Source organism: Diplotaxodon limnothrissa, linkage group LG20 (assembly GCF_057381915.1).
Source record: "Diplotaxodon limnothrissa isolate DT_005_m linkage group LG20, D_limnothrissa_male_GT1.1, whole genome shotgun sequence".
In the NCBI taxonomy this organism is placed as follows: domain Eukaryota; kingdom Metazoa; phylum Chordata; class Actinopteri; order Cichliformes; family Cichlidae; genus Diplotaxodon; species Diplotaxodon limnothrissa.
Window position 1 is genome coordinate 9,530,902 of NC_140615.1, and position 13,566 is coordinate 9,544,467.

The window sequence follows — 13,566 nt, forward strand, 5'->3', positions numbered from 1 at the left end:
ATTTATTTTTTTTCCATTTTTAAATCCAGGACAACTTATTCAAGAATAATCAAGGCGAAATAAGCACTAATGTTATATTAGATTTTTTTTTCTTCCTTTTTTTTCTCTTTACATTGTGTCAGAGATGATGGTGAATTTTATCAGAACTGGTCAAAGTAAAACAAAACAAAAAGCAAAAAAAGAATATAACAATACATTATTAATTAATTCAATACAATGATGTGTGGAGTCAATGACGAATAACAATGGCCCAGAAAACATAGGGTTGTTTTCACTGCTTCTTCTGTGGTACTGCAATAATCACCAGCACTAACTCAACTCGATCAACAACAGTAGAGGAAGAAACGGAGCGCGCTCACAAAGTTCTGCACCCCAGCCCCCCCCAAAGAGGAAACACTCTTTTTTTGTTAATTTAAATATTTTATCAAAGCTTCTGTTTTGAATCTTCATAAAATGTTTCTAAAATGTATCTTTTTTTAAACTCTCTTTTTTTTTGCCTTTTTGAATTTGAAGTTTTCCTTTTCAGGGAAGTTTTTCATCTCCATTTTACCACAGTGTATCCGTTTTTGCAACTGTGGTTGCCTATATGTTGTACCCGCGTGTGTGTGTGTGTGTGTGTGTGTGTGTGTGTGTGTGTGTGTGTGTGTGTGTGTGTGTGTCTCCATGGGTTGATGTGTCCTTGGCTGAGGCTTGGAACAACTTGGAGTTGTTTAAGTGCTCACGTGAATGCAAAGCCTGCACATGTGAAGCTCTGTGTCTTTTTGGACGTGTGTATGGAGTGCTTGTGTACTATACGTCCTTACACTGCTTTTACCTGTTTTAGGTCACTGCAGCAAAGGCATTCATACTGAGAGGTTGAAGCTGGCTCAAGTAACAAGGTATGTGGGCCTTCAGCTAGCTCTGTATGTGTATATCTAACCAAAGTCAGCTTAACAAGGGGTCTGTTGAGCTGGTTGTGCACGAGGGTGAGCAGACTTAAGTGAGCGTCTCTCAGTGCCTACAGAGATCAGTGAATGTGTGTGTGTGATGGAGTGTGTGTTCATACTCTGATTTATATACCTGGAGGTGAGCCAAGTACACTTTCATGCATTTGCACCATCTGTGTAAAGCTTATGAGTCTCTATAGCCACTGCATGATATGGGAAAGGACATATGTCTGTGTGTCTGTGTCTGTATGTGTGTTTGTAGTAGAAGGCACGGAGGGTGGTATGGGAGGCTCAGTCTCTCAGGTCCATGCTGGAGCCAAACAGAGCCACCAGCTGCTCCTCATAGTGGGCGATGTTCCTCTTCATGATCTCCTTACAGGAGCCCAGGAGGCGCTCAAATGCCTGGATGTCTATTACTAAACAGAGAAACAGAGATGGATGTGAAACACATCTGAGGATTAAATTCAGTTGTCACAACACATTTAAACAGTCTACAAGGGGTACTGTTGAAATGTTTCCCCACATAAAGTTACATATATATGTAAACACAGGACTTTGTAGATTGGAGGGAATGTAATCATCTCCATCTTAACATCGCAAATACAAGGGGATGGTTGTGGACTTTAAGAGAGGTAGGAGGAGGACATAACCAATACCGATAACCACCCAGAAGCAGAAGTAGTCTTTAACCACAGATACTTTGGTGTGCAGCTCAACAGGAAGTTGGAGCCATGAGGAATAGATAAAGTTTTTCTGTTTGGGATGTGAGGCATTATGTCTGTGCTGAAGCTGTCTGCCTTTGTGATGTAAATTTCCTGAAAAGAATAAATAAAGGATTGGCTTTCCCAAACATCTACATTAGAATATCAGGGTAGACGTATTTCTGAGGCGCAAGTGCAACGAGTAGAGTTGCGATTAGAATCATCTGAAGCTGCCAAGCTGGAAACACATCTCACAAGAACCCCACTTGAACCCCGAGGTCTCCAAAGTACCAGACAAATTCACCTCCATCAGGACAAATGCGAGCATAAGCATTCATCCCGAATGAAACAACAACTTCAGTCATCAGTGAAATGTTTCTGATGCATCATTAATACATTTAGCAGACTGCTTATCTTATCTGTCACAGATGCACTGTGACAGATATACATGTTCATAACAGCACTACAGGCACCAGGGGGCCTTTGAAGTCCTGCTCATCTTTAACAACGGTGGGAGAGTGACAGGAGTACAGCAGACAGAATATGCCGCTGCAGTACAGATTAATGACACTTCCTCTTCTTAAAAGATCAAGCATTTGTTCAAGACAAGCTGGGGTACCGTCAGGGAACAGAAAATACACTGAAATACAAGATGGATAAGAGTGTATACTAACAGTGTATTTATGGTTAACACTAAAGAGGAGTAAACAGGGGAACACAGAGTGGAGCTAATACACCATTAAAACAAATAACAGAGATGACTGGAAAACTAAATAAAAACCACAGGGATGCTACAAAAACACAACCAGTTATTAAAAAAAATAAAAATAATAATAATCCTGTTCATTTTCAAAACTGAAGAGCTGCTCATACACACTCTGAAGAGCCTGAATTAGTGTACCCACTTTAAAAGCAAAATAATGACACAATGACCTTCAATCAAAGAGGAAAAAAAAAAAAAAAAAAGGCGATGAACAGCCGGCCGTGAATTAATCAAAATTCAAATGCCACTTGATATCTCAGGCCAAAATGCTTGTAACAGTTCAATTAGTAGAAAATGAATACCACAGACCTGTTGAAAGTTTGAGTGGTTTAAATACTACTCATTCACAGATTTTATATGATGCCCAACTATATACAAGGGTTACACACATCTAAGTTCCTTATCACTATCCTTGAGATAGCAGGATTGGCATTGATGTCCAAGTATATTTTGTCTTACCCAAACACTTGACATCTCCCACTGCGTAGGCTGAGGCGGCCCGGGGCTTGTTAGTGACCAAGGCCAGCTCCCCGAAGTACTGACCCCTGGTACAGCGTGTTATCTCCACCTCCGCATTGTCTGCGTGGTCTGCCTTCGTCTGCAGGAGAGGGGGGAGGAGAAAAGGGAACAGGATTAAAGGTTAGGAGCCTCAACCCCGAAGCAAGAGGCACTCAGCAGACTGAGCAGACAATCATGAATCCCATAGTTGCTAGGCAAATAGAGGACACGCTTTTGTGTTGTGATGGATTTCAATGGAGAGTGTGGGTTGCTATTGTGCTGTACAGAAATTACCTGGTGAAAGAATATAATCAGGCTTTTGTCTAACTGCATACTGTTAAACCAGTAAGTATGATCCTAAGTTTTCTGCTTATAGAAATGCACATTGAAAATACATTCATTCAAAGAAGTTGAGCTTCTTACTTTACTCTTCATCATGATCTTGACCTCCCCAGACTCTACAATGTAGAAACAATCAGCTTTGTGTCCCTGAGGAGAAAGAAAAGACACTTATATATATATATATGCTCTATATGAATGTAAAGACCTTCAACGCTGCAGCGTGAAACTACATCTGATAAATGCATCTCTCACCTGTGTGATGATACGTTCGGCATCTGTGAACTGCTTTGCTCCTAATACATCAACTAGCTTCATCCTCTCTGTTGCCTGGAAAGAGAGAAGACAAACATTTAAGGGAAAATGGCAATATTGTAGAAGAAATGCGTCAAAAATGTTGCAAATACCCCCAAAGTCAATCCAGCTCATCTCAGATTCATCAATCACATTCTTATACTTTCTGCTGAACTTTAGACTCTTTAATATGAGGGTGTGGGGGTGGGGGGGCCTAAACTGAGTAAGATGAGGCTTATTTCAAACCAATCCAAGTATAACTCACCTCCAGTGATTTGAGTAGGGGCACTGACTCAATGAAACACTCGTACATCCTCCTCTTCTTGGCATTGTTCTTTACAATGAGTCTACGAAATGTAGCACGGTCCTAGGAGAGGAAAAATGTCTCTAATAAACAAATACCTCATATAGAGAAAAAGTCACATTGTTCTTCCTCTGCTTGGCCAGCAGGTGGAGCTGCAGCGGCAAAAGACATTACAAAGCCACTGGCTCCATTCATAGATTACAGGAGTCCATTCTTAACATGCTTCAGCATCACAGCCTATTAAACTGTGTTCAGTCACAGAAACAGCTCCCAGCCTTCACAGTGCAATACTCTTGAGACAATTTTCAATGAAAACAGTTTAAACCTGAGCTTTACAGACCCGTACAGGCTGCTATACTATTACAACAGATGTACAACAGTTGATGTAAGTTCAAAGAGGTCATAACTGAAATGTTACTGAAAAACAAAGAACAAAATGGAGTTAGAAAATGCTTAATAATGGAGTTTCATGTAGGTGGTGGCTTTAGAAAAGGATTTAAAGTGGATTATAAGTTCTTACCAGTCCCCATAGCGCTCCGTCCTGGGTGGCTACAATGGTGGCGGCACGTGGCGTGTTGTACATGAGTGCCAGCTCTCCAAAGCTGCCCTTATTGTTATACTGACCCACGCATTTTCCTGAAACCACTATGTCATACACACCCCTGGAGAGAAGGCGAGAGAGCGATTGACAGAAGGTTAGAAATAACAAGAAGTCAGCAGCAGAGTCTCAAAGTGAGAAAAGTGGGGCACTTGGACAGAGCTGCAGTTTCAAAGAAAGTGATTCAAGATCTGCATAAACATTTTATGGCTTCTTCCTCTGACTGTGTTCAACCTCTCCACAAGCTTTGAAAAAATGTACCATTTTAGTTGCTATAAGAGGTTTTTTGATGACAGTCATCACTGATCACCCAAAATGAGTAATGTTTATTAACTACAAAATGGTGTACATGGTTATCTATTTACAGAGCATCTCTATCCTGTGGATAGGACCGTGATAGTGTGGTACACTTGGTGACTTGTGTTTATTCTTAAAAAGAAAAACAAAACAAAACAACAGAATGCATTGATTTGCAAATCATTTCAATGCTATATTTCAGTAATGTAAGCACATAAAGATGCTGCAATGTTCTGTGAAGCTATCTAAAATGGATTGATGGGCGCGCACAGGTATAACCAGGGAAAACGTATCACTGCAAAAAATACCTGAACTCACTTAATTTGAAGAGCATCTCAGAGAGGAAGTAAAGATGGAGAAGTGTCTATTTCCCTGAGAAATACTGTGTAAGAAGAAGCTCAATAATTTGTAATACATCTCTCAGTGTAATATAACAAGGAAAATCTTTGTTTCCAAGGGACAAGGCTGAAAACTAATAGGGAACAGGCAGAATCATAAGGCCCCGAGGAGGCACTACATTTAAAACATAAAAGATTTTATAATGGAAAAATCAGTGGGTTCATACAAGCTCAGGAACACGTGTGAAAAACACTGTCAGCAATGAATAAAAGTGTAATTGACACATCCTCTGGGCACAAGCTCATTTAGGTACAGAGGTGCCATCAGGACTGCACCATTCAAAATAAGCATAGGCAATTTCTATGGGCTTTAGGCATTAGCTCACATATGTTTGTGGACCACCGACTCTGAACAAGCAATGCAAATTTTGAAGTAGTACATGCTGCTGTATCTATATCAGCCTGACTATAGCAAACTACTTTCTTACAACATTATAGCTCCACAGTAAGAGTGTTGGGGTGATAAACTGATCTGACTGCAGTCCAGAGCTGTCGCTTATTAAAAGCATCTGGTACAATATGAAATGCAAAATACCACGGAGGATTGCCGAACCGCTCAAAAATATTTAGTGAGAATGACAACACATTTCACTATTATAACTCCAACAGTACCATTAACCATGTTTGAAAGAAAATGTGATTAACAAAAGTCTTAACTTTTCTAAAATGTGGTACTGGCATCAAATTTAAAATGATCATATATTTTTCAAACTCAAGAAAATTCCTCACTTTTACCATTTTCTGTTTTGTCGTTGTTCTTCTACCAATTAAATGTACTTCAAATGTTTTGCAAATCATTCCAGTCAAATTCTTTCATTTTACAAAGCATCCTGTTTTGCAATCCACTATGTAAAAGATTTAATAGCAGGAAAACATGACAGGAAAACAGTTGGATTTGTTATATTATCCCACTGTCTAATAAAAAAAGGTTATAGTGCCTACTTGACTCATTGAGACTAATGCTTCAGTTGAGAAGCCCACTCTCCCTCTCTGTCTGCACGAGGATTAAACCTGGAGTAGGTAATTTGCAGCGTTGTTGCTTGGCAGGATTAACCCCTAATTTTGTAGGCTAGCCAGTCTTCCCATTGGCTGCGTAGAAGGGATAAAACCCTATCGGTGGCGACTGAGTATTAGCTTACGTCGACTGGATTATCATGACAGAGGGAACAATGATAACCTGTTTCGCCAGCTGCCTGAAGTTAAGATGTAGCTACAGATGAGTGAGAAAGTTAAGCAGTGAAGGATCTGGTGGATCTGTTCATTGCAAATCAATGCAAACTTGTTCGATGTGGTCACCTTCATCCTATGGTGAGACCATTCTGCCATTCATAGGGCAAGAGAAGTTAATGAATGGCTTTATGATGTGATTCAAATCCATTGATAAATTAAAATTTAAAATGAATTAAATTTAAATGATAGTAGATATGATATGAGATCCGAAAGCTGTATTTGCATTACATGTGTTAAATCCTTCTGGTAGAGTTTCATAGATTTGTAGAATCCATGCCAAAGCGGATTAAAGCTGTTGCAAGTTACTTCGACAGTTTTATAGCCTCTCTTTTCTTCCCCCCTCTAGACCCATCTGTATGTGTTGTTCACACATTATTCAACAACCAAACAGGTGTGAAACCTGGTGGCCACTGATAAATTTCATGCTTGGATAAATATGTCTGGGTCAATATAAACAAAGAGCCATGATTCTTTCACCACCTCTGTTTCTTCATTCAACCACTAGGAATAACATCACACTAGCGTAGTTCAGTGCTTTTGAACTCAAAGTGTTTCTAGTGTTAAATGTACTTTCTTGATAAACTGCAGCAAATGAGAAAACGACGAGTATATTTGTGGAACTGCTGCTCAAGGACAAACGGATGTTTCTTCCTGCACTTAGGGGATGTGTACATAATTTTTCTAAGCCCACCCTTGGGCACAGCCTTCAGTGATGTTTAAACTAGATACACGGTGCAAATGCTCAATATCAGTAAACAGAATTAAAAAATTATTTTGGGCACTGAGCTTCACAGTGATTTGAAAATATATAAGACATTACAGCTTTCATGAGAAAAACCCAGGCAGGAGAGAAAGATTACGCAACTTAATGATTTCAAAACTGAAACTTTTAATTTAATGATTACAGTAATAACACTTTAAGTAATCACAGCTGAAAGCAACAATGATCCTTTTTCACATCTTTCACGTCACTCCTCCCATTATATATTTACTCCTCATCCTTGAGGAGCTCTGAAGGATTTCTAGCCACTTCCTGTCTTAGAGGCTTTAGAACTGACTGTCTATGATTTTGTTAAGTGGACATTTACCATATAGTGGCACACACGTCAGCTACACAAACCCATTTAGTTATGCCATTCAGAATCAGCTGACAGCAGAAACAGACCAATCTGTTTAAGCTGATTAATAATATGACACCATAAGGAAAGCAGGAGATGTCTATAATACAAATATGCCTCAGTGACATACGAAAAAGATTAAATGGGAAACAAGCAATGTTGCTTTATCCTATTATCCTCACTGCTTTTCTTTTCTGTTTATCCCTTCGTCTCTCTGTGTGTCCATGTTCACACCCCACCCTGCTCGTGACATTAGCTGCCACCTACACTTTGCACAGGCTAGGAAAAAAACCACAGGATAGTATATGATCAGGCAGGCATGCTGCTCATAAAGGTCACTGCATGTCTCATGTACAGGGAGCACGCTGTGTTTAAAAGTGTGTGTGCAGATGAAACGATAGCACACGAGTGGAACTACACTGCTGTACTGCACTGATATGAGCCATGCCAAGAATGAACTGAGGCCAGGGTGGGACAAACGTTGGCAGGCCACCAGAAACACAGTGGGAAGTCTGTTCTCTCTTCAGTGGTAGAGGTTAAAAACTGACATCTTGAGGTCAGGCTTTTTTCAGTGCAAGTAATCCCTAAGTCATTCTTAAGTAATCACTTTGGTTAGAGTAATGTAAGCGACAAAGATGCTATATCCTACAAGAGCACTGTACTCTTCGAGATCACCATGGAAACCTTTCAAGTTGCATCTAACATATTTTAAAGTACAAAACTCTTGAAATGAACTTAAAATGTTTGTATTTCACCAAGGCCTGAGAAAGTTAATGCAGCAATCAGCACAACTTCCTGCAGACGAATGAGTAATTATAATTTTCCAAATCACAATGTGTTCATTTTTCCATATTACATATAACGCAGAGGGTATATTTAATGCAAGTCAACTTTAACCTGGCATGTAAAGACCTGTGAACGCACCATGTGTTTACATTAACAATACAGCAGGTGAAATACACAGCTCCACTAATACCATAAACACAGATACACACGCCTGTCAAACCTGAACAATGCACAAACCCAAGCCCAACTGTTATGACCAGCAGTCACAACTTATTTACTGATTTCTAAAAGAACAGCCGTGCTTTTTTAAACTACCTTCTACTCATTTCTTAATTACCATAATATACTTTCTAAGTGATATCACTATGTCAGATCTAGTTTGCAGTTGTTTAGGATGTAATGGAAGGATTTATTGTTTTATACTTTATGAGGCTCATAATTGTCTGACTCTTTTCCATACAGACTGATGCTACATTATGATGCAGGAATATGGCACTGCATTGGTTTAAATAATACAAATGTATATTGTCTGGTCTTTCAGTATAATATAATAACTCAAATATACAAAACAGGAACTCTGGTCATCACCGTCTTTTGCAACAGTTATGCTGTAAAACACCATCACTGGCCTTTTTGCCATCCAGCCTAGCCTAAATAAACAGGCTGTATTTGAATAAACAAACAGTCCCAGTTTTAATGATCTGACACGGGCATCTGCTTCTTACCTCTCTATGACATAGAAGTTGTCTCCATCATGTCCCTGGTCTATGACGTGCTCCTGAGGCTTAACAATCAACTCAAACATAGCGTCCAGCACCTGTGAGAACTGCTCCTTCATACGGGAACAGAAAAAGGATGTCAGCCACAAATGAGGAAGATGAGTAACAGGGAAAATATATTTTGTGTGCGCATGCGCTCGTGCATCAATAATTTCAGTTAGCTTCTGTGTGTGTGTTGCTCCTGAAGGGAGACAAGAAGAAATTTAATTATCCCATCAGGGAAATGGTATTAGAAAATACACAAGGGAAAGGAAGAGGACCATTTTCGAGTCCACAATACAATATTTTTTTTCACAATGTCAGATTTACCCCAACAGCAATTGACTTTAAGAAACATAATTTACCTGTGCTGTTTATGTGACCCAAACGAGTCAGTAATTCATTGCACACACAAACACCACAAGTAGTAATATAGCATTATTTGCATGTAACTCTACTGCACTGTACCCAAGTTAATAATAAATATTGTTTCATGGCCTCACTGACAGGTTTAATGAGGAAGGCATCCCTTCAGGAATCATTCTTTGTTCAACCTTTCTTTCCCCCCCCCCCCCTTTTTTTTTTAATAGTTTTATCCATTGCTAACCATCTGTGTACACATCTCTTCCTGTTTTGTTTTGTTTGTTTGTGTGACTGATTTACTTGATCTAGTGTTTTGAAGAGTAGGATGTCTCGGCAGGCCTCTTGCAGTCTGCAGCGCTGTTCGTCTGTTTTTGGGTGAACCACTCTGGGTTCAGTGTCCTCGTCATCCTCGTCTGGGTTTAATGGTTCCGCACACACTACAGACAAAGAAATCCAGGTAAAAAATACAGTTTTCTACTACTCTTTCTGAGTAAGCATTAAGCCACTTCAACTAAAAAATTAATTACAGTATGGTGCAAAAGTTTGGACCCCATCCCCATTCATTTATATTTTGTTAGGAAAATGGGAAATACATGCAGTGATTTACTGAAACAAGCAAACATACATGGAAATATTCTTCAATACAGCCTGAACTCTCTTATGCAATCTTTCTTGTATTTTTTTTTTTTTTTAAGTAGTCTTCAAGGATAGTTCTCCAGGCTTCTTGAAGGACATTCAAAGCTCTTCTTTAGATGTTGGCTAACTTTTGTTCTGTTTTCTGTCAAGATAATCCGACACTGCTTCAATAATGTTCAGGTCCCAAAGCCACTGTGACTGATGGCATTGCACTATGGGATTTTGTATCCAGGGATGCTTTTATTCCCTTGGAAGTCTGTTTGGGATCATTGTCATGCTGAAAGATTAATCTGTTACTAGACACTTTCCAAATAGTATTGTATGCTGCATCAAAATCTGATGGCATTTTTCGTGACTCTTCATAACTTCTTGTCCATTTTGACAAGACCCAACACCTCTGGCTGAAATGCAGCCCAAAACCACTATTAAGCCTTCACCGTGGTTTAAAGATGGCTGCAAACTCTCACTGCTGCACCTTTTACCTGTATGGGGAACGCTCTCTCAGCCATAGTGAGACACCTCACTCATGTTATCAGAGAACAGGGGTTACGGAATAGAGTAACCTCAAGTTATAAACATACCAAAAACTTGCCTTAAAAATGACAAACCTTGTCAAAAATACACTACTCTGTCCCTTACATTGTAAACTGGTACCGGTAAGCTAATTTACTAAATTAACTTCAAAATGAACCACTCTTAACAGCCCAGAGTCCACTCAACAAAAAGTGTGTATGTAAGATAATTATGTTTGTAAGATAATTCAATTTTATCACATTCTTCTGGACAAGGAAAAACAAACAAATGTTTCTACACACAAGCGTAGGGAAAGAGAGGACCGCAGGACACTGGATTGAGGAAATGACACATGTGCAGCGACATGTTTTGCCACAGTGCATGACAAACACTGACAAGGTAATTTTAGATAGTCACTATTTATCTGTTTCCTCCCTCTCTGTAGAGAGAGACACCACTTCTCACAAAACACATTGATGCCTCCGTGTGTGTGTGTGTGTGTGTGTGTGTGTGTGCGCGCAAGAGTAGAGTCTTCTCTTCCAGCAGTCATAACAATGATGTTTGAAGCAGTGTGATCTCTAGAGAGTCAATGTGCTAACTCATTTGTTTCAGTTTGAAGAAATAAAAATGCAAAAGTGTGAGTTTCAGTGCTCTTTAATTCAGAATATGGTAGTTAATTAGGAGTGAGAACACAATCTTAAACAATGAGGCATCACACCCAAGACCCACAAAGGTAATGGACATATTGATCATCCAAATAGGTTATTCCTTACTTTTTCTGCCCCAAAATACAAGTGTTTGGACCAAACGCTGTATTATTAAAAAAGAAAATAATGATAAGTGCATTTTTTGATTTAAAGCACAGTTTAAAAGCTCCAAGGCTGAATTTTTTGTTTAACAATTTAAACTACGTCATCAGAAATTCCTTTACTTAGCACGTCCTTGGAAAGCGGCCCTCTCCCCCCCAACTATTTGTTCTTGCATTAGAGTGGACAGAAACTCTGAGCAGATCCTCATATTAACTGCTACAATACAAAACAGGACTCTCATAATATCACTGTACAGAGAGGATATTTTGATTTATAGTGCCAAGCCACAACAAACGATGCCCCATCTTTGTTTAATTAACTTATTTGGAAGTGTTGTCGAACACTGCACTAGACGGTCTGAAAGTGAAATCACGCCTGTTACTAAATGAACCACAGACCAGTGGTTTAATATCACAAAATAATCTAATTATTAAGGAATCCTAATTACAAGACAATGCCAAGAAGGTTTTAGGCAAACATCTTTGTATCTAAATAACAATCTCCTTGTGAAATTAGTCACATATTAAGTTTTGGATGCTACACCTACCTCACCATTTAGAAAAGCAAAGAGTAAATGCTTTTGTGTAACTGTTGGATGACATCATTACACCTTTTCTGGACAGTATTCTACTCCCTTTTCTTCTCTTATTCATTTAAAGGCAGACCACCCCTTTATTTTTAATGAAACACACAGATAACTCATTTCTTTGGATTTTGGCTGCCTTTTAGATATATTGCAAAATCTGATCGTAGTTTTCTGGGTTCATAATTTCATCAATTTTGACAAGATCCTCAACACCACTGACTGACGTGCAGCTTGAAAAGCATGACAGGGCCTCCACCATGTTTTACAGATGGCTGTAGACATTGTTGAACCTCTTTTTCCTTCTCCATCAATACCAACAGAAATTTTAAACAAAAATTTCAAATTTGGATTCATTACGCCATAAGACCTGTCCCCACTGACTTTCAATCCAGTTCTTGTGAAATTTGGGGATTCGTGGGATATTTGTTCATCTGGTGTAAGTTGTTGTTTGTTTGTGTGTGTGTTTTTTAAGGCCTATAACCTCTTCCTTTATCCTCCACTTCTACAGTTTTCCAAATAGCTCTTCTTTGGGATTTTTTAAAAGATTAAACTTTTTAACTGGAGCAAATTTGTTTTTGCAACAGGCTGTTAGTAACAAATTGCCTCAGGATACAATTGAAAAATGATTGTCTGCTATGTGTAGATACTAGGGGTGCAACGATATTCGTATCGATATTGAACCGTTCGATACAGTGCTTTCGGTTCCGTACGCATATGTATCGAACAATACAACATTTGTAATTTATTTTATCAACTTTCCTTCTGACGATGCGGTCTGTGTTGAGCGCTCAGTGAATCTGCGTTCGACTACTCCGCCTAGGCTGCACTGTCGAGCACAGATCCACTGAGCGCTCAACACAGACAGCATCGTCAGAAGGAAGAGAGCAGGGCAAGCTAGCAAGACAGAAGTTAAGCTCTCCTTGCAACATGGACCTCCCCCACCCTCATTCAGATCTGGCGTTTGGGATTATTTTGGTTTTCATGTGATGTATGACCCTGAAGGTAGGCGAGTCATGGACTAAAGTAAAACAGTATGTTGGATGTGCCATGCAATGCTCAATTACATGGGTGGGAACTAGTGTGTTAGCGCAGTTAGCTCGTTAACGTGTTGGCCGTCTAGCCCCATGCACAGGGCGATCGGCGGTAGCTCGTTAACGGAGATTTGCCGTGTTGTGGCGTTAAGGTCATTTCAACGAGATTAACCTGAAAAGCACTAGTGGGAACACAACGAATATGACTGCACATTTACGCCGACATCATCCTAGTGCAAAGACAAGTGGAAGCAGACAAAAACAAGCAAGCATGCTACTAACTTTAGCCGAGTCATTTAGACAGCTGTTAGCACATGATTCTCCTTATGCTGCTGAGAATATAGCCCAGAAGAAGCGGATAGTATAGCTTTTATTTTGGAAAGAGACATTTCTCTGTAATAAACTCTCTTTTCCAAAGATGAGTGATTCTTCAATCAGATACAGGGCTTGCAATATCGCTAGCCCGACGTCCTGGAGCTAGCGATTTTTTCAGTCGGGCTACCAAAATCTATCTCTGCCCTGCCCGTCGGGCTATTGTAGGAAGGAAAAATATATGTCAATGCTTTTGCATTCTTTCAGAAATGTAGCTGGGTAATTATGTCATTGGCATCGGTGAGC

General features: G+C 39.5%; 1 protein-coding gene across 2 annotated transcripts in view; it reads right to left on the minus strand.

The window, feature by feature from the left end:
- Positions 1-133: 133 nt before the first annotated feature.
- The window catches only part of prkar2aa (protein kinase, cAMP-dependent, regulatory, type II, alpha A), a 46,038-nt gene continuing 32,605 nt past the window's right edge, over positions 134-13,566 (minus strand). For both annotated transcript variants that reach the window (XM_085345410.1, XM_085345409.1), the window contains exons 4-11: positions 9,674-9,810; positions 8,978-9,084; positions 4,346-4,487; positions 3,787-3,888; positions 3,483-3,557; positions 3,312-3,377; positions 2,850-2,988; positions 134-1,342 (exon numbers count right to left, since the gene is read on the minus strand). In XM_085345410.1, the coding sequence (XP_085201536.1) occupies positions 1,218-1,342; positions 2,850-2,988; positions 3,312-3,377; positions 3,483-3,557; positions 3,787-3,888; positions 4,346-4,487; positions 8,978-9,084; positions 9,674-9,810 (893 nt within the window). In that variant the 3' untranslated portion in view covers positions 134-1,217. The remainder of the gene's footprint in view (positions 1,343-2,849; positions 2,989-3,311; positions 3,378-3,482; positions 3,558-3,786; positions 3,889-4,345; positions 4,488-8,977; positions 9,085-9,673; positions 9,811-13,566) is intronic.